The sequence below is a fragment of the Balaenoptera ricei genome, chromosome 15 (assembly GCF_028023285.1).
Source record: "Balaenoptera ricei isolate mBalRic1 chromosome 15, mBalRic1.hap2, whole genome shotgun sequence".
NCBI classification, from domain to species: Eukaryota; Metazoa; Chordata; class Mammalia; order Artiodactyla; family Balaenopteridae; genus Balaenoptera; species Balaenoptera ricei.
Genome location: NC_082653.1, coordinates 23852852 through 23875828, shown reverse-complemented (window position 1 = coordinate 23875828; position 22977 = coordinate 23852852). Strand labels below are relative to the sequence as shown.

The 22977-nt window shown below is 45.6% G+C and overlaps 2 protein-coding genes across 2 annotated transcripts; one reads left to right on the top strand and one right to left on the bottom strand.

The window, feature by feature from the left end:
- Positions 1-3019: 3019 nt before the first annotated feature.
- NFS1 (NFS1 cysteine desulfurase) lies at positions 3020-20890 on the bottom strand. Its single transcript, XM_059896747.1, has 13 exons — positions 20724-20890; positions 19998-20107; positions 19166-19282; positions 18392-18475; positions 15169-15321; positions 12867-12960; positions 12033-12167; positions 9034-9191; positions 8521-8626; positions 8360-8441; positions 7649-7732; positions 7143-7232; positions 3020-3766 (listed from the first exon to the last, which is right to left on the bottom strand). Exons 1-13 carry the CDS (start codon positions 20821-20823, stop codon positions 3703-3705), a joined length of 1377 nt encoding a protein of 458 aa, XP_059752730.1. The 5' UTR covers positions 20824-20890; the 3' UTR covers positions 3020-3702.
- ROMO1 (reactive oxygen species modulator 1) lies at positions 20884-22492 on the top strand. The gene is made up of 3 exons (XM_059896748.1): positions 20884-20981; positions 21169-21299; positions 22299-22492. Exons 2-3 carry the CDS (start codon positions 21169-21171, stop codon positions 22405-22407), a joined length of 240 nt encoding a protein of 79 aa, XP_059752731.1. The 5' UTR covers positions 20884-20981; the 3' UTR covers positions 22408-22492.
- The last annotated feature ends 485 nt before the right edge of the window (positions 22493-22977 follow it).

Genomic DNA, 22977 nt, shown 5'->3' with positions numbered 1-22977 from the left:
AAAAAAAAAAAAAATTGGACTAAATTTGATTTCCAAACTCTCTCCAACATTTGGTTCCGGATCAGGAGGTCTGGCCTCTCAACAGGTCCCTAAACTATAACACCATCCTGCAGCTTGATCTCTTTTGTCAAAACGTGGGAAGGACTCTGAGGTCCCCTACATTCAGGCCTTCATGGCCCTGTCACAAAACCCCAAATTACAACAAACCTGTCGCATATGCCTCTCCAAATTCTGCCCTCCAAGCCTGACACCGATATTCTCCAACATCCCTCCTTTAATCTCCCACGCACTCCTCTTAACCCGCTCCCCCTCCTACCGCTCCTCCTCCCTATCCCGACACCCTCTCACCTTCCCACCCCCGTTCAGGTGCCTCATATCTGAACACCCTCAACCCCCTGAAAATCTTTTGCCTCTCCATGAGGTGGCCAATGGAGAAAAGGGCACTATTCAAGTTCACGTCCCCTTGCCTATGTCTGACTTGTCACAAATCAAAACTAAATTGGGATCTTTTAGTCAGGACCCCACCAATTCTATTCGGGAATTCAGAGGAACTCACGGTGGCTTTCGATCTGACCTGACAGGACATCTATGTCGTCTTGACCACCTGTTGTACCCTAGAGGAAAAGTCCCATATTTGGTCCCTAGGGTGGGCTTGGGCAGATGAAGCACATGCCTGCACCCCTGACAATGCCCATCCACCTGGGGCTGTTCCTGACACAGAACCAAATTGGACATATCAGGCCACCGACACAGGGCCTACATGAGGACGAGGCCGCTGATTACATGATTACCTGCCTAATTGAGGGGATGAAAAAGGCTGTCATCAAGCCAGTAACTTACAACAAACTTCATGAAATAACCCAGGACTTCTCTGAAAACCCTACCTTATTTCAAGCCCGCTTAGCCGAAACTATGCATAAATACACAAACCTAAACCCTAAGAGTCCAGAGGGACTAGCTATTCTGGCTGTTCACCTTACCAGCCAAGCTTCACCTGATATCAGACACAACTCCAAAAACTTGAACAGGGACCCCAAATTCCCTTTGCTGTCCTATTAGATACGGCCTTCAAGGTCTTTAATAACCGGGAGGACGCCTCGAGAGCCCAGAGGGCTGAACGGGAAGATGAAAGAGGTAAACAAATGGCAGGCCCAATATATGGCAACCGCAATTGTTAGCTTGCTGTCCATTTCGGGCACCCCCATGGCTTGTCCCAGCCAACCAAAGGGGACAGCCGCCCTGGCCCATTCCTGCTTCCACTGCAGCCAACCAGGGCTCTTCAGTTGGGAATGTTCCAAGCCTCCAGGGCCTTGTCTCAAATTCAAGCAACGTGGCCACTGGAAACGGGACTGTCCCTCTCTCCCTCAAGGGGGAGGGCCATCCCCCACTCAAAGGCCCCATGCGCCACAGGGAGGACCCCAAGCCCCCAGAGCCCCTTCCCAGGGACAAATGCCCTTGACGCCCAAGGGTGACCAGAAGAGACCATAAAAGAAGCCCAGTTTCTCTCCCCCAGCAGACCCCCTCTTGGTCTCGCCTGCTGCTCCCTTGCAGTGTATTCAATAAATCTCGCTTTCTACCCTCACTTTTTTTTTTTTAATAAACTTATTTATTTTATTTATTTATTTTTGACTGCATTGGGTCTTTTGTTGCGGCACACAGGCTTTCTCTAGTTGCGGTGAGCAGGGGCGACTCGTCGTTGTGGTGCACGGCCTTCTCATCGCGGTGGCTTCTCTCGTTGCAGAGCGCTGGCTCTAGCCACGCGGGCTTCAGTAGTTGTGGCTTGTGGGCTCTAGAGCGCAGGCTCAGTAGTTGTGGCACACGGGCTTAGTTGCTCCGCGGCATGTGGGATCTTCCCGGACAAGGGCTTGAACCTGTATCCCCTGCATTAACAGGCGGGTTCTTAACCACTGCGCCAGCAGGGAAGTCCTACCCTCACTTCTGACCCAGTAAATTCTTTTATCACCCGCGTTGCCAGCACCATCGCCGCACTCCACGGCAATAATGCCATCAGCAGCAACATGGATGGACCTAGAGATTATCATACTAAGCAAAGTAAGTCAGAAAGAGAAAGACAAATACCATATGATATTACTTATATGTGGAATCTAAAATATGACACAAATGAACATATCTACGAAACAGAAACAGACTTACAGACATAGAGAACAGACTTGTGGTTGCCAAGGGTGGGGGGCGAGGACTGGGAGTTTGGGATTAGCAGATGCAAACTAGTATGTATAGGATGGATAAACAACAAGGTCCTACTGTATAGCACAGGGAACTATATTCAATAGCCTGTGATAAACCATAATGGAAAAGAATATGAGAAAGAGTATATATATATGTTTAACTGAGTAACTTTGCTGTACAGCAGAAATTAACACAACATTGTAAATCAACTATACTTCAATAAAATTTTTAAAAATATCTGTGTGATGTACTCTAAAATTTTTTCTCTCACCCTTTTTAGTGCTGGTAACATCCCACCTGTGGTTTCAGACCCACAAATGGAAAAACTCTACTCTGGCTATTTTGGCCTTCTCTCAATTTCTCAAACACACCATGTTTTTTCACGCCTCAGGCCCTTTGCTCTTGCTGTTCCTTCTTATTCCTCACTCATCCCTAGCTCTTTCGATGGCTAGAAATCATGTTTTTGCTTAATTAACACCTGCTCAAAAAAACTTTCCTAGTACACCCAGCATGGTAGGTTTTCTCCATTACTTCCCCTTACCACTCTATTTCTGCCATAGCACTCATCACAATCTATAATAGCCTTTTTGTTTAATTCTTACTTTCTGTCTACTAGAATGAAAGCTCAGTGAGGGTCCTTTTTGGTCCTGTTAACCAGTTTATCCCCAGAATAATGTCAGGCACCTGAGAGGCATGCAAATAATTGTTGACTGAAGAGATAGGCAAGCAGACTCAGCTATGGAAATCAACTGAAGTGGTAGTCTTACTACACGATTCCCAAGTACAGCTTGGAATTCTCCCTGAGCCTCTCATAAAGTCACAGAATAAATAGAGGAAGGTGATTTTATTTCTCTAATTTGCAAATTAACAATTTTTAAAAAAGAAACATAAATTAGTACAATAATAGGTAGAGTCATACACATATTTCTGGCTCCATTAGGTCAAAAGAAAAGAAGGACAAGAACACAAAGGAGACAAGCCTTCTAAGAAACTTGCTGTTCAGTCTATAGTCAATATGAAAAGGTAGCCTTTGGAGCCACAAAAAAGATGAAATCGTAGATGATTATGCTTGATTCTGAAGGAGTCAATCTCTCTGAGCAGCAGTAAGCAACAACTCAAATGTCCAAGTAGAGCATCAGGGTCCCTGAACAAAGAGCCTTCTTCTGGTTCCTCGGGCTCCCCCCACCAAGGGTATGGGCTCCCCACGCAGTAGCAATATCATTCATAGCAAATGTCCCTCCTGTTTCAGGATGAGAACATCCACTCACTGTAAGACCACAGAAGGACTCCTGGAGAGAAATGGGTAGTGGTCCCCACCAAAGGAGCTGAGGCTGGAGAAAGACAGTTTTCTCATGTTTCTGTCTTGGAAGCAGGCCAAAGCTGAAGTCAACTGGGCTATACCAATTCTGGTTTGAACATGGAGCAGCCACTGGGGGTAACAAAATACCTGGCTGTGCATGGGTTGATGAGGCAGGAGAAGCCAGGCCAGCACAAAGTCAGAGGCCCACTCTTCTAGTGTTGGGTCCACTTGATGCTCTTGAGGTCAATGCCATCCTGCACCATCTCCCAGAGAGGGCTGCCAAAGAGAAGAGGTATTTGGATGAGTGAAGGCTTAGGAAGCAGCCAGCACTGGCTCCTGGGCTGTAAGCCTTGACTTGCTCCATCTGCTCTTGTCTCTCCTCTACCTCCTTGCCCTGAAAGACCCCAACACAAGAGGTTATCAAGTCTTTCTCAGCTATATGTAAGTGCTTGTCAGCTCTAGCCTCTCCCCACCTGCCAACATTAATAACTAGGTACCCCAGGCTCAGCTCCAATGGGGCCAAGCCAACAGCGTCAAGTGTGGTTATGTTCATGAAGCTCTCATCCCAGTCATGAGAGGCTATGGACAGTTTCCCTGGGGGAATCAAGACCCTTGGAAGGTGTGTAAGCAGCGAGTTTCAGCCTCTCTACTAACCCCCACCCCCACCCCCCACACACAAATGGACTTTTCAGCACTTGTTTCTCGGTTTGTTTGGGGTTTTTTTTTAATTTATTTATTTGGCTGCGCTGGGTCTTAGTTGTGGCATGTGGGATCTTCATTGCTGCGTGCAGGATCTTTAGTTGTGGCACGCGGGACCCTAGTTCCCTGACCAGGGATCAAACCGGGGCCCCCTGCGTTGGGAGAGTGGAGTCTCAACCACTGGACCACCAGGTAAGTCCCCTTGTTTCTTGGTTTTGCTCTAGTTCTCAGAGATAGAACTTAGCCCTAAATCACCTGAATATGTAGCACCCTTATCCAGTTCTCACCAGATTCATCTCCCCAGAGTTCACTATGCTTCCAACATCCCTGGCTCCAATTCAAAAGGATCTTTTGGATCTTAGACCTGGGCATCCCATCTCATACAGGAACTGCTGCTGAGATATCTCTGCTAAGCTCTGATCCCCTTGAGCTTGAATGCCTTAGATAATGTTCCCAGACCAGATATTACTTCAATGTGTTATGACCATGGGATTTTGGTTTGGATTTCTCCAGTTAACTTTCTTCTACCCAATTTCATTCTATTCTTGGTTTCTCTCTCTCCATTACACTATGCATTCCCAGCATGCCTTTCTTTCTTTCTTTTTATTTTTAATTTATTTTTGGCCGTGCCCCATGGCATGCAGGGATCTTAGTTCCCCGACTAGGGATCGAACCTGTTCCCCCTGCAGTGGAAGCGCAGAGTCTTAACCACTGGACCGTCAGGGAAGTCCCCCAGCACACCTTTCTATTTGACATTTTCCAAGTCTCCTTAAAGTTAGCCATCTCCTTCCTGTCCCTTCTTTTTAGGGAAGGTCAGTTAATATCATAGGCTCACAAAATAAAACTCTGGCTGAGGGTAATGAGACCAGGTTGAATTCAGTTTCTAAAGGATCAGAAGGAATAGGGTGAAAATGCTGAAACCACACGGATAGGAAGAATAAGTCTTTCCTGGCAGCACAGTCAGTAGAAATGCGCTCTGAGTGTGCCAGAGAGTACCAGAAAGCCAAGCCAAGGAAGAATCTAAGCAAGCTATAGATATTTAAGCAATACAATTAGACCCTGCAAAGGAAAATCCAGAGCCCAGAAAGGCCTGGGAGAGCTCACAAAGGGAAGCAGGTATATATATACCTGAACTTCCTCACGCTCACCAACTAGACCAAGAGACTCTTGAAAGTCAAATTGAGCCAAAACAGAGCTCTGAAAAAGTCCAGAGGCCTTGATGTTCCCATAAGGAAGCAGAGCTCTATGGCTACTAGGGGAACCCCTGGTAGCAGCTGGCTGGTAAAGCATCTCTTGACCTTTATAAGCATCTTTACAAAGAAAACTCTGAGTAATGGTTCTTTTTTTTTTTTTTTTAATAAATTTATTTATTTATTTTTAGTTTTTTTGGCTGCATTGGGTCTGTTGCTGCGTGCGGGCTTTTTCTCTAGTTGCGCCGAGTGGGGGCTTCTCTTTGTTGTGGTGCATGGGCTTCTCATTGCGGTGGCTTCTCTTGTTGCGGAGCATGGGCTCTAGAGCGCAGGCTCAGAAGTTGTGACGCACGGGCTTAGCTGCTCCGCGGCATGTGGAATCTTCCCGGACCAGGGCTTGAACCCGTGTCTCCTGCATTGGCAGGCGGATTCTTAACCACTGTGCCACCAGGGAAGTCCTTAGTAATGGTTCTTAACCTTTTGAGTATCTTATGGAAACTATGGACTGTCTTCCAAAGAAAATGCACAACTGTAAAACACTTAGCATACAATTTCAGGGTTATCATGTACCTCCTGAAGTCCAGCCATAGAACGCAAATTAAGTTCCCTATCTTAAAAAAAAAGAATCCCTATCTTAAAGAGAGTTTTCCTAAACTTAGTCTACAAATCACGAATTTTGTATTGATATTGCTGCAATGACAACTATTAATACTATCAATAAAATAATGGGGGGGGGCTTCCCTGGTGGCACAGTGGTTAAGAATCCGCCTGCCAATGCAGGGGACGCGGGTTCAAGCCCTGGTCCGGGAAGATCCCACATGCCGCGGAGCAACTAAGCCCGTGCACCACAACTACTGAGCCTGCGCTCTAGAGCCCGCGAGCCACAACTACTGAAGCCTGAGCGCCTAGAGCCTGTGCTCTGCAACAAGAGAAGCCACCGCAGTGAGAAGCCCGCGCACCACAACAGAGCCCCACTCGCCACAACTAGAGAAAGCCCTCATGCAGCAACGAAGACCCAACACAGCCAAAAATAAAAATAAATTTTAAAAATTTTAAATAAATAAATAAAATAAAATAACGGGGAATTCCCTGACAGTCCAGTGGTTAAGACTCTGCACTTCCACTGCAGGGGGCACGGGTTCAATCCCTGGTCAGGGAACTAAGATCCTACAAGCCATGTAGCCAAATAAATAAAATTTAATTAAATAATGAAAAACATCTGCATTTATTCAGTTCTTTAGTTTTTTTTTTTTTTTTGGCCGCGTGGGGTCTTCTTTGCTGCGTGTGGGCTTTCTCTAGAAGTGGCGAGCAGGGGCTACTCTTCGTTGCGGTGCACGGGCTTCTCATTGCGGTGGCTCCTCTTGTTGCGGAGCACAGGCTCTAGGTGCACGGGCTTCAGTAGTTGTTGCTTGCGGGCTCTAGAGCGCAGGCTCAGTAGTTGTGGCGCTCGGGCTTAGTTGCTCCGCGGCATGTGGGATCTTCCCAGACCAGGGCTCAAACCCGTGTCCCCTGCATTGGCAGGCGGATTCTTAACCACTGCGCCACCAGGAAAGTCCAGTTCTTTAGTTTTTAAAGACACCTTTTCATACTCTGAAAACAAGTAGCCAAGAGGATCCACTTTCCTGCTTTGTGGTATCTCTAAATCCTAAAATTCAAGGATTCTCAAACTTTGGTTTCTGGCAGTGTGAATACACAGCCTAAGGATAAGAGAGGAGCCAGCACAGCAATTTCTTCCAAAGGGTCTCTGGTACGATGATGCATACCTCATTTCTCGAAGACGCTTCACATGGTAAATGCACTTCTCCACTGTGTAGTCCACTTCCTCCTCTGTAGTGAAACGGCCGATGCCAAACCTGAAAAAGACACAGACAGGAGCTCTGCATCAGACCTGTGGCACCAGGGTAAATTCATTCAGCAAATACTCAATGAGGATCTACTCCACAAAAGACATGGAGAGAACATGGTCCTTCCCCTAGAAGGCAGAGTTTCTCCGAACATGGTCTGTGCGCCACCTGAGAATCACTCTAGAAGGAAGTTTCCTACTCCTCCTCCAAACCTAATGCATCAGAATCTCTAGTGTGGCCCTCAGACCTCTTCATCTTTCACAAACTTCCCAGGTGACAGTTGATGAGGTCTGCGAACCACTGCTCGAGAAACTTTCATGAAGAATGAAGAAGGGATAAGTTAAACTAAATTGAGGAAGACTAACAGGAGAAGAATAATACAAAAGAGGATGCCTTTCATAAATGCTGCAGCTCAAATGACTGACCTGATAGAAGAGTGAGCTAAATCCTCATCAGTGCCAATTGCTCGAAGGACGTAAGAGGGCTCCAGGGATGCAGAGGTGCAGGCACTGAGGAGAAAGACACAGAGCCTTGCTCAGTTCAGCATTAAATCTGCTTTTGGCCACAAACTTCCAGTCTTGCTCCCACACCCAGACCCCTGAAGTCATACCATGGAGACAAAAGAGACATTCTAATCTGACAGAGCGAAAGGGCCAGATGCTGCTAGCTGCTCTGGCCCCTGTGGAGGATAACCTCCTTGAGAAGGACACTGCCAAAGCATGATACCACGTGAGCTAGGTGTGACACCAAGAGGCAACAGAGCACCAGGTGCCCACTCCCCTACAACCGAATGCATTATGTATACAGGCCTGGACAGCAGCTAAACCCTTGGTGGCCTCTGAAGCATCCTTGAATTCTGGAGGCCTGTAACAGAACTACCAGAATAACACTAGAACAGATACATGCATCTCCTGGGACCACAAAAGGCACAAAACTCTACCACAGGAGGCCCTCCTAGGGTGGCAAACGTTAGCCTGTGCCCAGCCAGCTAAAAATAGGTGCTTACAAAAATGACTTTTACCCTCAACTAAGAGCTCTTGTGCCTGTCGTCTCCACAATGGGAGGCTTATTAACCTAACACTTAAAGCCACACTAATTGGTCCTGCCACAGTCCCTGTCTATCCAATCCAACTCACCTCCCCGAGGATAAGGCAACATCCTTGAGTGCCATGAGCAGACTCTCCCCTTCCACATATGCAAAGGAGAGGTTGATACAGCCTGGAAGAGTGAATTACTATGAGAGAAGGCTCAGAGTGTCCAGCTCTTCCAGATGGGGACAGAATGGGCACGTCTGTACCTGGGTAATGGTGCTCAGGGTCCCCATTCATCACCACGTCTGGAAGGCTCTTCATTATCTTCCGTGTCAGTCGTTCTGCTAACTTGGAGATCCGCTTGTGGTCATACTGAGGAGCAGGCAAGGGAGGACTAAGCATAGTGACCATTAACAGCTCAGAAACACACAGGACGAGGAGCCCTGCCCGGTGCCCAGAAGTGACTGTGCATCTGACCCACCTATTGCCCTGTGTTGCTCATGGAGACCACTGTATCCCCAGCACTGAGCACAGAGGTGCTCAATAACTGGACAGATGGTTTCAATAACCCAGAATAAATGAGCTGATAACTACTGAAGGGCCTGGATTTTGGAGCCCATAACACCTCCCTCAATAAGATGCCAACAGCACTGGGACAAAGATGGTTTTCTTAAACCACCTCTTCTGGCAAAGATCTGACCCAGTCATGCCAAGAAGCCTCAACACAGGAGACCCAGCACAGGGGAAGAATTTGTGGGAGGGAACTGCTCTCCCCATACCTCCATCTCTTGCTGTGCCACCTCACACGCAGCCCCCAGCCCCACCACCAAGGGTGTGGGGACGGTCCCAGACCGCATACCCCGCTCCTGCCCCCCTCCACTCTGCAGGGCCTCCACACGCACACGGGGCCGGCGGCGAATGTAGATGGCACCAACCCCTGGGAAACAAAGTTTGTTACAAAAAAAAGAGAAAAAGGAAAATGCAGATGAAACAAAATATCACTTTTCAAAGGGGTCAAAATATTCTTTCAACTTTTCTGTAAGCTTGACATCTTTCAAAAAAAAAGATTGGGGGAAAAGAAGAAACAGCAGCAAAAGCATAATATTTATCAAAATTATTTTATACCAGAAGGAGTGATAGCCAAAATGGTTTAAAGTAGCTCCCTATGCATGTATAAAATGACATCATGAAACGCAGCATTATTCATAATAGCAAAAAATTGGAAACAACTTAGATGTCCACAATCAGGAAAATGGGCAAATAAATTATGGTACATCCATGCCTGAAATTCAAAGAAGATGTATAAAAGAATGAGGAAGCTCCTTCGGTACTACCACTATAAAATCTCCAAGATACATTGTTGGAACACTGGTGAAATGTGAATAATGTCTGTACTTTAGTTAAAAAAAATAAAAGATGCATTGCTAGGTGAAGATGCAATGAGTGTAGTATGCTACTGATTGAGTAAAAAAGGGGAAGGGGGGAAGTATATATGTGATTATAAATGTATTTATTTATTTATTTTTGGCTACGTTGGGTCTTGGTTGCCGCGCATGGGCTTTCTCTAGTTGCGGTGAGCGGGGCCTACTCTTCATTGTGGTGCGCGGGCTTCTCATTGCGGTGGCTTCTCTTGTTGCGGAGCACAGGCTCTAGGCGGCGCAGGCTTCCGTAGTTGTGGCACGCGGGCTCAGCAGTTGTGGTTTGTGGGCTCTACAGCGCAGGCTCAGTAGTTGCAGTGCACGGGCTTAGTTGCTCCGCGGCATGTGGGATCTTCCCAGACCAGGGCTCGAACCTGTGTCCCCTGCACTGGCAGGCAGATTCCTAAACACTGTGCCACCAGGGAAGTCCCATATATGTGATTATAAATGCATAAAATAGTTCTAGAAAAATACTCAAGAAACTGTCTCCCTAGGGGGAACTGCATGGCTTAGAGACAGAGGTGAGAGACTTTCCACAGTGTACTTTTTTGCAGCTTTTGAATTTTGAACCATATTACCTTGTCTAAATAGAATAAAAATTTTTAATTTTTTAAAAAATTAAAACCTTGAGGGAAAAAAAGGGGAGAAGTCAAAATGGAAGTAAAAATTAGCATAATCTCCTAGGGTCTATCAAAACTTAAAAATGTATACAACTTGTGACTCAGCACATCTGTTTATAGGAATTTCATACCAAAATATGAGCATGAATGTACAAAGATATTCACTAAGTAGCCAAGGGTTTTGAATAGAGTGAGCACTTGCTGAAGGTCACCTTCTCCCTCGCAGAACAACTACTGACTATTGAGGCAGAGACTACAGATACCATAGCAAGTGAGGCAATGGTTCCCAAATTTATTATGAAGGACCCTAGTTTTAAAATAATTTACGTGCCACACTGCATTTATTAAGAAATATTTCAGGGCTTCCCTGGTGGCACAGTGGTTAAGAATCCGCCTGCCAAGGCAGGGGACACGGGTTCGAGCCCTGGTCCGGGAAGATCCCACATGCCGCGGACCAACTAAGCCCCTGCGCCACAACTACTAAAGCCTGCGCGCCTGGAGCCCGTGCTCCGCAACAAGAGAAGCCACCGCAATGAGAAACCCGTGCGCTGCAACGAAGAGCAGCCCCTGCTCGCCTCAACTAGAGAAAGCCCACGTGCAACAAGGAAGACCCAACGCAGCCAAAAATAAATAATAAATAAATAAATTTATTTAAAAAAAAAGAAATATTTCATTTCCCCATTAAAATAAAATCAAATTCAAGTATCCTACACTGTCTGAATCTCTGCAGTTCCCAAGTTCAGAGAGTCAGTGCTCAGATACTACATCTGGATAGTGAAGGATACCATGTTATCTAAATCTATTTAGATCCTGAGTTCAAAAAGCAAGAGTTTGGATAGTGAGGGATACCTGTACACATTTACATGCTGATCAGAGCTTCTGCTCAATATGAGTTAATTTTATCAAAACAGATTTATCTACAAAAAAAGCCAATAAGCCAATTTTAGTTAAAGATAGAACACCTGTTGGGCTTACAAAAACACTCTTTACAACCTCTGGGAGCCTTTAGAAGAAGCCCCTCTTATATACTTCCAGGAGTTATCACACCTTTTTCCACAGGGTGTACATCCAGATGACACACCCCGCAGACACAGCAAGCGTACTGGCATAACCAACCACCACAGGCCCTCAACCAAGAGACAGAGGAGGAGTTGTTCATTTTGGATGGCTACCTCCATAAAATAGAGGACAATAGTCTCTTCCCAAAGATTGGGGTGCAGAGGCAGAATTCCAGCTAGAAAACATTCCTAGGCCAATAGGACCATAGGAAACAGACAAGTATCCTTGAGAGATTAATAGGAGCAAAGACTACTAAAACTAGGAACAAACACCAAGAAACATAAAAGCCCATACAATCTTCCCCTAAGGCTAAAGCAAGACACGAGGGAATGAAGAACTCAAAGAATATTGATCTGCAAATCACAATGGGGTAGACAAGATAACTGGACTTATCCAGCTAATTTGATATGACAAAACCTTTGTTCCTCAACAAAATTAACATCTACATGAAAGTATTTTCTAAAGAGACCAGTGAAGAATGGTCTGCTATATAGTAACTCCTAGAATCTATTAATAAGCACATGTTCCTAGCTGTTGCTAAATGACACTTGCATTCTGCAGGGCACTCTGAATATACAATTTCCTCTGAAAGCAGTGATAGTCCCAAATGAGTCCCAGGAACACCTGTCAAAGAATTTGCCGGAAGGTCCAGAGAGGAGGAACTCTAGGAGGGGCTAGTACCTTTCGGACCATAGATTTTGTGACCACTGATGCTCATGAGATCAATTTTCATGTCGTTGACGTCGAGTGGGATTTTTCCAACAGCCTGGGCTGCATCAGTATGGAAATACACCTTTCTGGAACTGCAAATGTGCCCTGAGAAAACAACAAAGGGGAAGAACCACAGCACAATGTTAGGAAGTAACCTGGCAGTGGTCCCACAATGTACCATGAGTTCTAAGGCAAAATTATACATGGCATTGGCCACTAGCCACATAGTAAATCACTTCTCTCTCCTTCTCTCTTTCTGTCTCTGTCTCTCTCTCATTCTCAGCTCTAGTGTCCTTGACTAGAATAAACAAGAGCAAGTGCAAAACACCCAATCAAAACACTCCCGATATTCTGATTCATAAGACTCTTCCTACCTCATTAACACTGGCCTTTCAATATATCAGATTAACTTTTAGATCCTTTTGATTTAAAAGAAGCAAAGATTAACAGATCTATTTGCTAATGTACCTAAGAGGTTACAGGGTGAGTCTCTCTGGCTCTATGAGCATAGTAAAGAGATGTTCTAAAACAAAAAAGGTAAAAGAGGAAGAGAAAAAAGGTGGAGGTTTTTTGTTTTGTTTTCTGCACCAAGTGCAGTGAAATGAAAACAACATAAAGGGTACTACACCTGGATTCAAATACTAGCTATGCCATTTACAATATGTCCTTGAACAAGGAACTGAAGCTCTCTTTCTCTTAGTTTCCTTACCTAATTTTATAAAGTGTTACAACTCCTAGTCCAGTCCTGCTCCTTAGATGGATCCCAGGGGTGGGCAAGCGTCAGGGTCCACCCACGATACTCACCTATTTCTGCAATGGGCTGCTTCACTCCAATCTCATTGTTCACAGACATGACTGAGACCAGACTGGTATCCGGCTGGATGGCAGCCTCTAGTTCCTAAGAATATCAGGAGTAAGGAAACTATATAGTACCAACAAAGTCCTCCCTAACTCAGAATGTACGCAAGCTTAGTCTTGAAAAGGGGCCTTTCACTACACACCTACCGGAGTGGGTAAAATTAAAATAGTGACAACACAAAATGCTGGCGAGGATGCAAAGAAACTGGATCACTCATATACTACTGGTGGGAACCTAAAATGGTACAACCACACTGAAAAACAGTTTGGTAGTTTTTGTTTCTTATAAAACTAAACATGAAATTACCATATGACCCAGTAATTGCACTCTTGGGCATTACCTCAGGGAAATGTAAACTTAAATTCACACCAAAAAACCGATACATAAATGTTCATGGTAGCTTTATTCATAATAGCCAAAACCTAAAAACAACCCAGATGTCCCTCAACAGGTAAATGGTTAAAGAAACTGTGTACTTCCATTACATGGAATACTATTCATTAATAAAAAGGTACAGACTACTGAGACGTGCAACAACTTAAATGACTCGCCAAAGACTTATGCTAAATTAAAAGAGCCAATCCCAAAAGGTTACATAGTGTATTATTCCATTTACATAACATTATTGAAAAGACAAAATTAAAGAAATGGAGATCAAATTAGTGGTTTTAAAAGAAGACCATGGGACTTCCCTGGTGGTCCAGTGGTAAAGAATCCACCTTACAATGCAGGCGGATCTGATCTGGGTTTGATCCCTGGTCAGGGAACTAAGATCCCACATGCCGCAGGGCAACTAAGCCCATGTGCCACAACTACTGAGCTCGCACGCCCTGGAGCCTGCATGCCACAACTAGAGAAGAGAAAACCCGCAGGCCGCAACTAAAGAGAAGCCCGCGCACCACAATGAACAGCCTGCGCACTGCAACGAAAGATCCTGCGTGCCACAACTAAGGCCCGACGCAGCCAAAAATAAAATTAAATAAATAAAAAAATAATAAATAAATCTTAAAAAAAAAAGACCATGAAGCATCATTGTGGTGATAGTTACATGAAACTACACATGTGATGAAACTGCATAGAGCTAAACACACACACAAGTGAGTACAAGTAAAACTGGGGAAATCAGAGCAAGATGGATAGATTCTATCAACATCAATATTCTGGTTGTAATATTATACTATACTTCTGTAAGATGTTATCATTAAGGGAAACTGATAGAGGGGATATGAGATCTCTCTGTATTACTTCTGACAACTGCATGAGAATCTATAATTATTTAAAAATTAAAAGTTTAATAAAAAAAAGAGGGGGAGCCTTTCCTACATAAGATTGTCAGAGTAAAAAGCAGCAAAGAACAAAGTAAGTAGTAAAAAACAAGGCTACTATTTTCAACACTGAGGTAGGGACCACATTTGACTAAAATATTTATCTTAAAGAAACTAGTAATCAACCTCCCAACATCTATTATGCTTTCCCTGACACTGGTCTAATGTAGGTTCTCAATGTTATGTTTCTCTCAGCTTCTTGTTTACTTCCTTTATTGCATATATCCCAATTCATAATTATTTCATTTATGTGTTTGTTTACATGTTAACTGTCCCCTTCACTAGAATATAAGCTCCTTGAAGGCAGGGACTAACATCCTACTTAATGGTGAAAGCTTTCATCTAAGATCAGGAAGAAAACAAGGTTATCTGCTCTCACCACTTTTATTCAACTTTGTACTAGAAGTTCTTGCCTGGGCAACTGGGCAAGAAAAAGAAATAAAAGCCCTCCAGGTTGCGAAGAAAATAGTAAAATTATCTCCATTTGCACATCACAGGGATCTGTCCACAAATTATATATTAGGATTTGTCTAGGGATGCTGATATCCAAAATTTGGTGGAGAAGATACTTGGACCCAAAATTGACATATAAAGATATGGGCCAAAAAGGGAAATATTCTTCACAAAAACTACACCTACTATTTTGAAGGATGAGAAACATCAGTGCAGGGAGAAGGAGGCCAGAGCTTTCCCGTGGTGGCTCTCACGCAGACCAGGAAGCACCAACAAAGCTGAGAAACAAATCTTCCACAGAAAAGGAGGATGGTACACACTCAAGGGGAACATACTCTGAGTCACACTGCAAGGCCTATTTCTCTAAACCCCACCCTCACCATTAGATCTAGTCCTTCAAGCTCCAGCTGAGGCTGAAGAGATAGATTTATAGGCTGAAGCCAGGCTCCTCCTATTTTGTCCCTCTTACCTTCAGGTCGATGATCCCACTCTTCTTCACTGGGAGGTAGGTGACCTGAAAGCCCTCAGCTTCCAGTGAACGGCAGGAGTCCAAGACACATTTGTGTTCTGTCTGCGTGGTGATCAAGTGCTTTTTCCGTGATCTGTAGAACCTGGCCACCCCCTAGAAATTGGTAGTGGTGAAAGGAAGAAGAATATACTCAGAGAGACAGCAATGAGTTCCATCCTAGTTGTAAGGAGTAAGTGGACAAAGGCAGTATGCTCCAATATCAGTTCTCTGACACCAACTGCATGTCCTATAATTCAATTTAATTCTGACACTAACTATCCCAAATTAGCGCAAATCCCACAGGTTAAGGGCCTCAGTCCCACAAGACTGCCTCCACTTCAGATGCCAGCCGTAAGGCCTAGGTGTCACAAGTCACCCACCCATACTTCCCCAGCTGGCTACAAATACAGGGCTTCCCACAGTCCCCTAAGGTTCAATAATTCTCTATGATTCACAGAACTCAATGAAAACACTATATTACTATCATAGCTTTATCACAAAGGATACAACCCAGGAACAGCCAAATGGAAGAGATGCACAGGGTGAGTTCTGGGGCAGGGAGGGGCACAGAGTTTCCATGCCCTCTCCCTGTGAATCTAAGAATGCCACCTTCCAGTACATCTATGAGTTTGCCAACCTGGAAGCTCCTCTGAGTTTTGTTTTCCAGAGTTTTTATGGGGGTTTCATAACACAGGCACAACTGATTAAATCACTGGTCATATGACTGGACTCAATCTCCAGCCCCCCCTCTCTTCCCCAGATGAAAGTTACAACTCTCTAATCCCATTCTTGGTCCTTCTGGAGTGGCCAGCATGTCCCTTGAAACTATCTAAGGGCCCACCATGAATCACTTCATCACCAGAAAGTCAGGTATGGTACAAAGGGGCTTGTTATGAGTAACAAAACACATTCCTAGCATTCAGGAAACTGCAAGGTTTTAGAAGCCCTGTGCCAGGAACACAGGACAAAGACCAAATATATTTTTTATTGTACCATAGGTGGAAAATGGGGAACATTGCTATCCTTGCATCCCAGGAAAAGTCTGTCTCTTTTATTTCTATTTAAATACAAAACATGCAAATATGGTGATACCCAAAGCTGGCAGTGCAGAAGTGAAACCCATAGACGCATTCCTCGCTGATGGCATTATTTACACTATAATCTCTTCAGAAATCATTTATAAAGATGTTTTAAAAGCTGAATTCACACTCTTTACTGTGATTCCTCTTTTGGGAATTTACCTTAGGGCAGCGGTCCCCAACCTTTTTGGCACCAGGGACCGGTTTCATGGAAGACAGTTCTTCCATGAATGGGGGGGTGGGGGGCGGGGTTCAGGCAGTAATGCGAGCGATGGGGAGCGGCAGATGAAGCTTCACTCGCTCGCCCGTCTGCCGCTCACCTCCTGCTGTGCGGCCTGGTTCATAGACTGGTAGCGGTCCATGGCCCGGGGGTTGGGGACCCCTGCCTTAGGGAAATATTTCGAAGGATAGATGAAGCTTTAGAGACAAAATATGCTTTAGTTATATTTACAATCCTTAAAAAAATAGAAAGATTAAACACATCCAACAACAGAGAAATGAACAGTAAACTGCAGTAACAAACTCCATGAAAAAGAATATAGTTATATTAAAAACTATGGAGTTTGAAATGGAAAAACAGGATATGTTATTAACGGTTACAGAAGAATAAATGTGGCATGCTACAATATGTGAAAATATTAAAAGCAAATTCATATGTATGTATAATTTGTTTTCTAGGACAATACTAAACAGACTTGAGGTCAGAATAGGGGAGGAAGAAGTGGAAGACCTACACTTTATTTTAAACCTTTCCATAGGGTTAAAAAAAAAAATCTCACCACATATGCATGAATTCCTTTAAAAAAATTAAAATAAAAAAAATGTGCAACCCAGTCCCTCCCAGAGCTTATAAGAATACTACTTTAAAAGCAGAACATGAAACTAATTAGGCCAAAATTATAACTACATAAAAACTGTATGTTCTTGAGGACAAGGAACATAAAAACGAAAACATTAGAAGTTCCCTCCCCACCTCCTATCTCACCCAAAGTGTTGAATCCTCTAATAGCAGACAGATATTTACTCTACCCGTCCAGGAGACTAGGGGAAAGCTGTCGCAACTACTCTAGCAATCATTGGCCTCTAGGTTTGGGAATCTGCGGAAACCTTCAAAGCAAACATTTTCGAAGTTCTGAAAATGCTCCCCATTCCAGAAACCATTCTCATCTTTGGAGAGACCACACCCCTGGCTCTGTGGCCTCTGCAGTCCCAAGGAAGGATACCTTCCTTCTAAAGGGATCGGGCAGAGTACTGATGACTCTGGAACCTGGCCCAGGTCTAGGCCTCCTTCACTCAGTCCAAGGTCAGAAAAAGCAATACTAGCAACACCGGTGACAGACAGTGGTGAGAGGGGGTAGAGCCAGAGTTGAACTTACAGCAGCCCACAATTTACCAGAGCCTTGGTATTTAAACAAGTGACCCTGGCAACCAGACCCAGTCAGACGTGATTATGTTCTGTGAAACACCGACATGACTACTGAGACTGGAATTTTACTTTTGATAGCACCGAAGATCTGTAGGTCCTAAGGATAGAGTGACTAATCTCAGAATGGGTGATCAAGTGAATGTCTGCAGAAGGCACCACAGCAACCAGTACAAAACGGGGACATCTAAAGAAAACAGGAGGAACTTGCTGCAAACAGATCTCATCAGAAAGAAAGGGAAGGCTGAGAGGAAGGCAGCCCTGAAATCACAGATATAAGTGTGAAGCTGGTAACAAGAAGCAGAGAAATATATCCAATTACAAGTGTATTCTGGACTTCACTGTGACTAGATCAAAAGGATGGGGAAAAGGGTTGAGTCACCATTATTTACTCTTTGAAGTAGCTGCCATCCAAAACACCACATGGTTGATGGTCCAAGAGCCACCTCCTTTCCTATCCAACTACCTCACTGAACTCAGTTCAACAGGATCAAAGACTTAAGATAGAGTAGACTGCAAAGGGCTGAAGGAAGCAACAAATCAGAAAGAGTATGTGTCTGTCTTTTCTTCACAATAGGGTGAAAGTGGGTGGCTGGGAAATATATATGAGCCTAAATGATGGCAGGACACCACCTCCCAGGTCAGGAAAGCCCAGATATGCCCTTTGGTTCCCTTCTCTTACCTTAATTGCTATGTTGTTGGATTCAGTAGCGCCACTAGTGAAGATAATCTCACGAGGATCAGCCCCAATCAGAGATGCTACTTGCTGCAAGCCAAGAAACAAAAATAAGTAGCATCAGTTCCCTAGGCAAGAATGCAGCTGCAGAGACAACTAAGACAAAGGTCTGGAGCAAGAAGAGCTCCACTGCATTCTATCAACTGCTCAAGAAGCAGCTCTGTACCCACTAGAATCAGACAAGGGGATATATTCAGCTACATCCCAGACCCCAGGCTCTTTTCCAGCCCAATACAAAATAATAACTTTGGTGTTTTTGAAAAAGCACTTACTGAGTTCCTAGTATGTATAGGCATCATGTTAATAAACACATCACCAGAATTGTCTGATTTAATACACCCAATAACCTTAAGAAGTAGGAACTACTACAATCTCTATTTTCTTTTTCTTTCTTTCTTTCTTTTTTTGGCCATGTTGGGCGGCTTGCAGGATCTTAGTTCCCCAACCAGGGATCGAACCCAGGCCCTTCCCAATCTCCATTTTCAATGTGAGGAAACTGAGGCTTCGAGAAATCAGATAACTTGCCAAAGGTCATTTAGCTAGGAAATGTGGGAACTAATCAAATGCCTTCAGAGGGACTCCAAAGGCTTGTTCTTTGAATCTCTTCCTGAGAGAGCCCCAAGCCATTTCCACCTCCACCCACAGCTACAAAAAAAGAAATGCCTCCCACAGGCCACTGACCCTCTGACATCAGAACCTCCTAGAGTACTCTGTACTAACCTGGCGAGCACGTTCCATGGCTGCCTCACTCTCCCAGCCATAAGCATGTGTCCGGGAATGTGGGTTCCCATAGTAGTTGACTAGGTAAGGGAGCATGGCATCAAGCACCCGAGGGTCCTGAGCATAAAGGAATAGATCAGTCTCCTTGAGCCCATAGTTAACTCGGGCCCCACTCCATCCCCTGAGACCTGCCCAACCTGCCTCAGCACACTCCCAACCCTTCAGACCCTGCCTAGATTAGGCCTCAAACGTTCTTCCATGCCCTCAGGTACTAACCAAATGTTAGCCTAATATACTCCCCTACCAACCCATCTTAAATCAGATTATCCTACCATCTGCTCAGATAATTTACAAATATTGCCCTGTCCTGAGAGCTGTGTCTGCAGGTGTTTCCACTCCTGCCAAGAAATGTGATCTACGAGAGCACAGGACATGACAGAGTCCACATGTTGATGAAAACGTGCATTAATATTCAAGTGTTTATCATGCGCCAGGCGCTGTTCTAAGGGCTGCTTTATGTCTTTTAACCTATTTAATTCTTGCCCAAATTCACGTAGTAAGTAGCAGTCCGGCTAATTCCAGAGCCTATGCTTTTAACTACTACCAGAGTGCCTGCACTGAGTGATGTGTCCAAGATCAATAGCTAGTAAGTAGTAAAGCCATTTCTAGAGGATTACAACTTAAGCCTCCTGACTCCTGGCTCATTGCTTTTCCCAACACACAGTTCTCAATGGCTCTTACTTCTACAGGGATTCAGGCATTTCTGTGCATTGCCACTTCTACAATATAATTCCTAAAAACAGCTTGGGGAAAGCTGCCCCTCGATCCTTACCAGAGGAGTTGTAGCTTGCACATCCATATACAGAGGTCGCAGCCCTGATTCCACCTCCGGAGCAGTGGCTGCATCTGAGGGAACAGCAGACTGGGGAGCATGGTCTACAACTGACAAAAAGTAGAACGGAGTGGCCGCGTGAGAGGATGCAACTCTGCACACAGGGCATCCAAGACAGCAGCAGGTAAAAGCTGGATGGAGGTGAGATAAACTTAAGGGATACTGAGGTCGAATCTCAGTGGAAAAGGAAATTAAACATCAGAAAACTTGAGCCAACTGTAAAAAGGGGTAGGGGAGAGAGACAGGGTTCTTGGAGGGGGTTGCGGAGACAACATTCAAATTGCATCGTTGGGAGTGAGGAGACCTCTGAAAGGGCAAAGCCACTGAGAAGGAATGTGGAGACGGTATGTAAGATCTCCTTCAAAGGTTACTGGCTGGACGACTGGCATCTCTAAAGTTTGGCCAGGAGAGGTCCGAAGGCCGAGCATCAAGGGCTCTGAGGGCCTGCGGGGAAGGATCTGAAGTGCGGCAGCGGGGCGCGCGGCGAAGTCAACCGTTCGGAGGGCAGGCATGAGAAAGTTTGAGGGGTGCAGCCAAGAGGAAGGGTCAGAGGGTCTGGGTAGCGGGCGGAAGAGGGAGGCTCCTGAATATGCAGGTGCGTCCCCGCGCCCAAGGGAAAGATCCTCGCCTCCGCGGAGGTGGCAGCGAGCGGGCCCCGGAGCGTACCGCGCAGGCGCAGCCCCCGAGTGGGTGCCTTCGCCCTCGGCCACGGAGCGGCGGGGGCGGCCGCGGCCACCAGCCTCCAAGAGGTTCTCAGTAGCATCATCTCGGTGGCAGCCCTGCGCCCGAAATGGCTGCTGTCCCTTGCCACAGGCTCCCGGAAGTACTGCTCCGCGCCCCGGAAGCGGTTCCTCTGGCCGCGAGTGCGCTCCGCCTCGCGTTCCGTGTGAGACGTAGAGCTGAGCGACCGAGGCCGCAAGCAAGGTAAGGTGGGGGCACCGCGGCGCGGGGACTCGAACGCTCAGAGGGTGATGGAGCCGGGCTACGCCCTTCTTTTCCTTCCCGGATTTCTCCGAACCCCTGGGCCCGCTCCCTACCCCACCTCCTACGCCCCCTGCCCGACTCGGGCTGGCGACTAGGCCCGCACTCCGCAAACCTTCGAACCCCGCAGATGCCGGTGGCCGTGGGCCCCTATGGACAGTCACAGCCAAGCTGCTTCGACCGCGTGAAGATGGGCTTTGTGATGGGTTGCGCCGTGGGCATGGCAGCTGGGGCGCTCTTCGGCACCTTTTCCTGTCTCAGGTGAGGGGCGCGGGCCGTGATCTCTGGGCGGGACTACCGGACTTCCCTCCCCACACCACTCGGCCTGCCGCTGGAATAGAGACTACTTCTTTCCAATTCCCTCGCTGCCCTCTAACAAGCGAGACTGATTTCCTAACCACCTTAAGTCTGGGAGGACAGGTTGGAAGCCTAAATGGTTGAGAATATGATCTCTGACTCAAACCGCTCTCTGGCCCCTTACTCATTTTGTAACCTTAGGCAAGTTGGAGCCTGGGTTTCAAGTGTAAAATGAGGTCAGTAACCTCTACATCATATAGAGTTATAAGGCTCAAATCAGACCACACTTAGCACACAATCTGGCACATATTAAGTGGTCAATAAAAGGCTATTCTTACTGTCTTACTGCTGTTACATTTATTTCCAATTGCGCATAGTGAAACAAACTTGATTAAATTTACTGGGAACAGGATGTAGAAACTAAGCAGATAAACTCTACACCCTGTCATTTTCACATGTAAAAGAGACTATTCCCATTTTTCCAGATTGTAAATTATCATTTACTGAGCACTTACTGTCAGTCACGGTGCTAAATGCCGTTATCACAACAGTGCCATGAATGCTGTGATCCTCATTTTACACTTGACACAGCCTGTAAATTGCATTCTTAGTTCTTGAACCCAGGTCTGACACCCCTATCATTGTTTTAACACTAGGAAACCGTCTAAAAGACAGATGTTTTATTGGATCATAAACGAGCACAAAAAAATGGTTTCCCTATCCACGTACTTTATACTGCTTCTGCTGCCTCCCACAAACAGAAGTCAGTTGATACATTCATCAGAATCCACCTAGAGACCCTAATGGACCCTTTTCCTTGGCATTACACAACCCATGTGGGAAGAGATAATGTCCTGCCAGACTTAGCAGTGCCCATTATCAACACAAATTGGAAAAGGGCAGTTAATGTTCCTCCCTGTATTTTTGTTCCCAATTGGCCCCATCTTGGTTTCCTCCTCTCAGGATCGGAATGCGGGGTCGGGAGCTGATGGGCGGCATCGGGAAAACCATGATGCAGAGTGGCGGCACCTTTGGCACATTCATGGCCATTGGGATGGGCATCCGGTGCTAATCAGGGCAGTGGTTGCCCACAACATCCACCCCCTCCCATCATTCCCAGCCCATGTACTATAATAAAACAAGTCTGAGTATTCTGAGTTTCTGTTAGAAGCATTTTTTCTCTCAGCCTGTTACCCAGCTTGATTAGAGATCTTTGGAGGTGAGCTAATGAGGTTTGGTGTCGTTTCACAAGACCTTTCTCTGTTAATCCAAAGTTGGAGGGACTTCCCTGACGGTGCAGCGGCTAAGACTAGGTGCTCCCAATGCAGGGGACCCGGGTTTGATCCCTGCTCAGGGAACTAGATCCCACATGCCACAACGAAGACCCAGCGCAGCCAAATAAGTACTTTAAAAAAGTTTAGAATGATTCTGCATGCCTGGGACTTCTCATAGATTCTAGTAAATCCTTATTATTCAACACTTTAAGGTTGATGCTATTAGTTTTTCACCTTTAAAATGTTAAGTCTAGGGGCTTCCCTGGTGGCGCAGTGGTTGAGAATCTGCCTGCCAATGCAGGGGATGCGGGTTCGAGCCCTGGTCTGGGAAGATCCCACATGCCACGGAGCAACTGGGCCCGTGAGCC

Excerpts from the sequence above, each read along its gene's own strand:
- NFS1 (XM_059896747.1), bottom strand. The coding sequence starts at position 20,823 with ATGATGCTACTGAGAACCTCTTGGAGGCTGGTGGCCGCGGCCGCCCCC. Across the intron at positions 20,108-20,723 it reads TCGGGGGCTGCGCCTGCGCG|TTGTAGACCATGCTCCCCAG; the intron begins GTACGCTCCGGG and ends ACTTTTTGTCAG. Across the intron at positions 12,168-12,866 it reads GCAGCCCATTGCAGAAATAG|GGCACATTTGCAGTTCCAGA; the intron begins GTGAGTATCGTG and ends TTGTTTTCTCAG.
- ROMO1 (XM_059896748.1), top strand. The coding sequence starts at position 21,169 with ATGCCGGTGGCCGTGGGCCCCTATGGACAGTCACAGCCAAGCTGCTTC. Across the intron at positions 21,300-22,298 it reads GGCACCTTTTCCTGTCTCAG|GATCGGAATGCGGGGTCGGG; the intron begins GTGAGGGGCGCG and ends TCCTCCTCTCAG.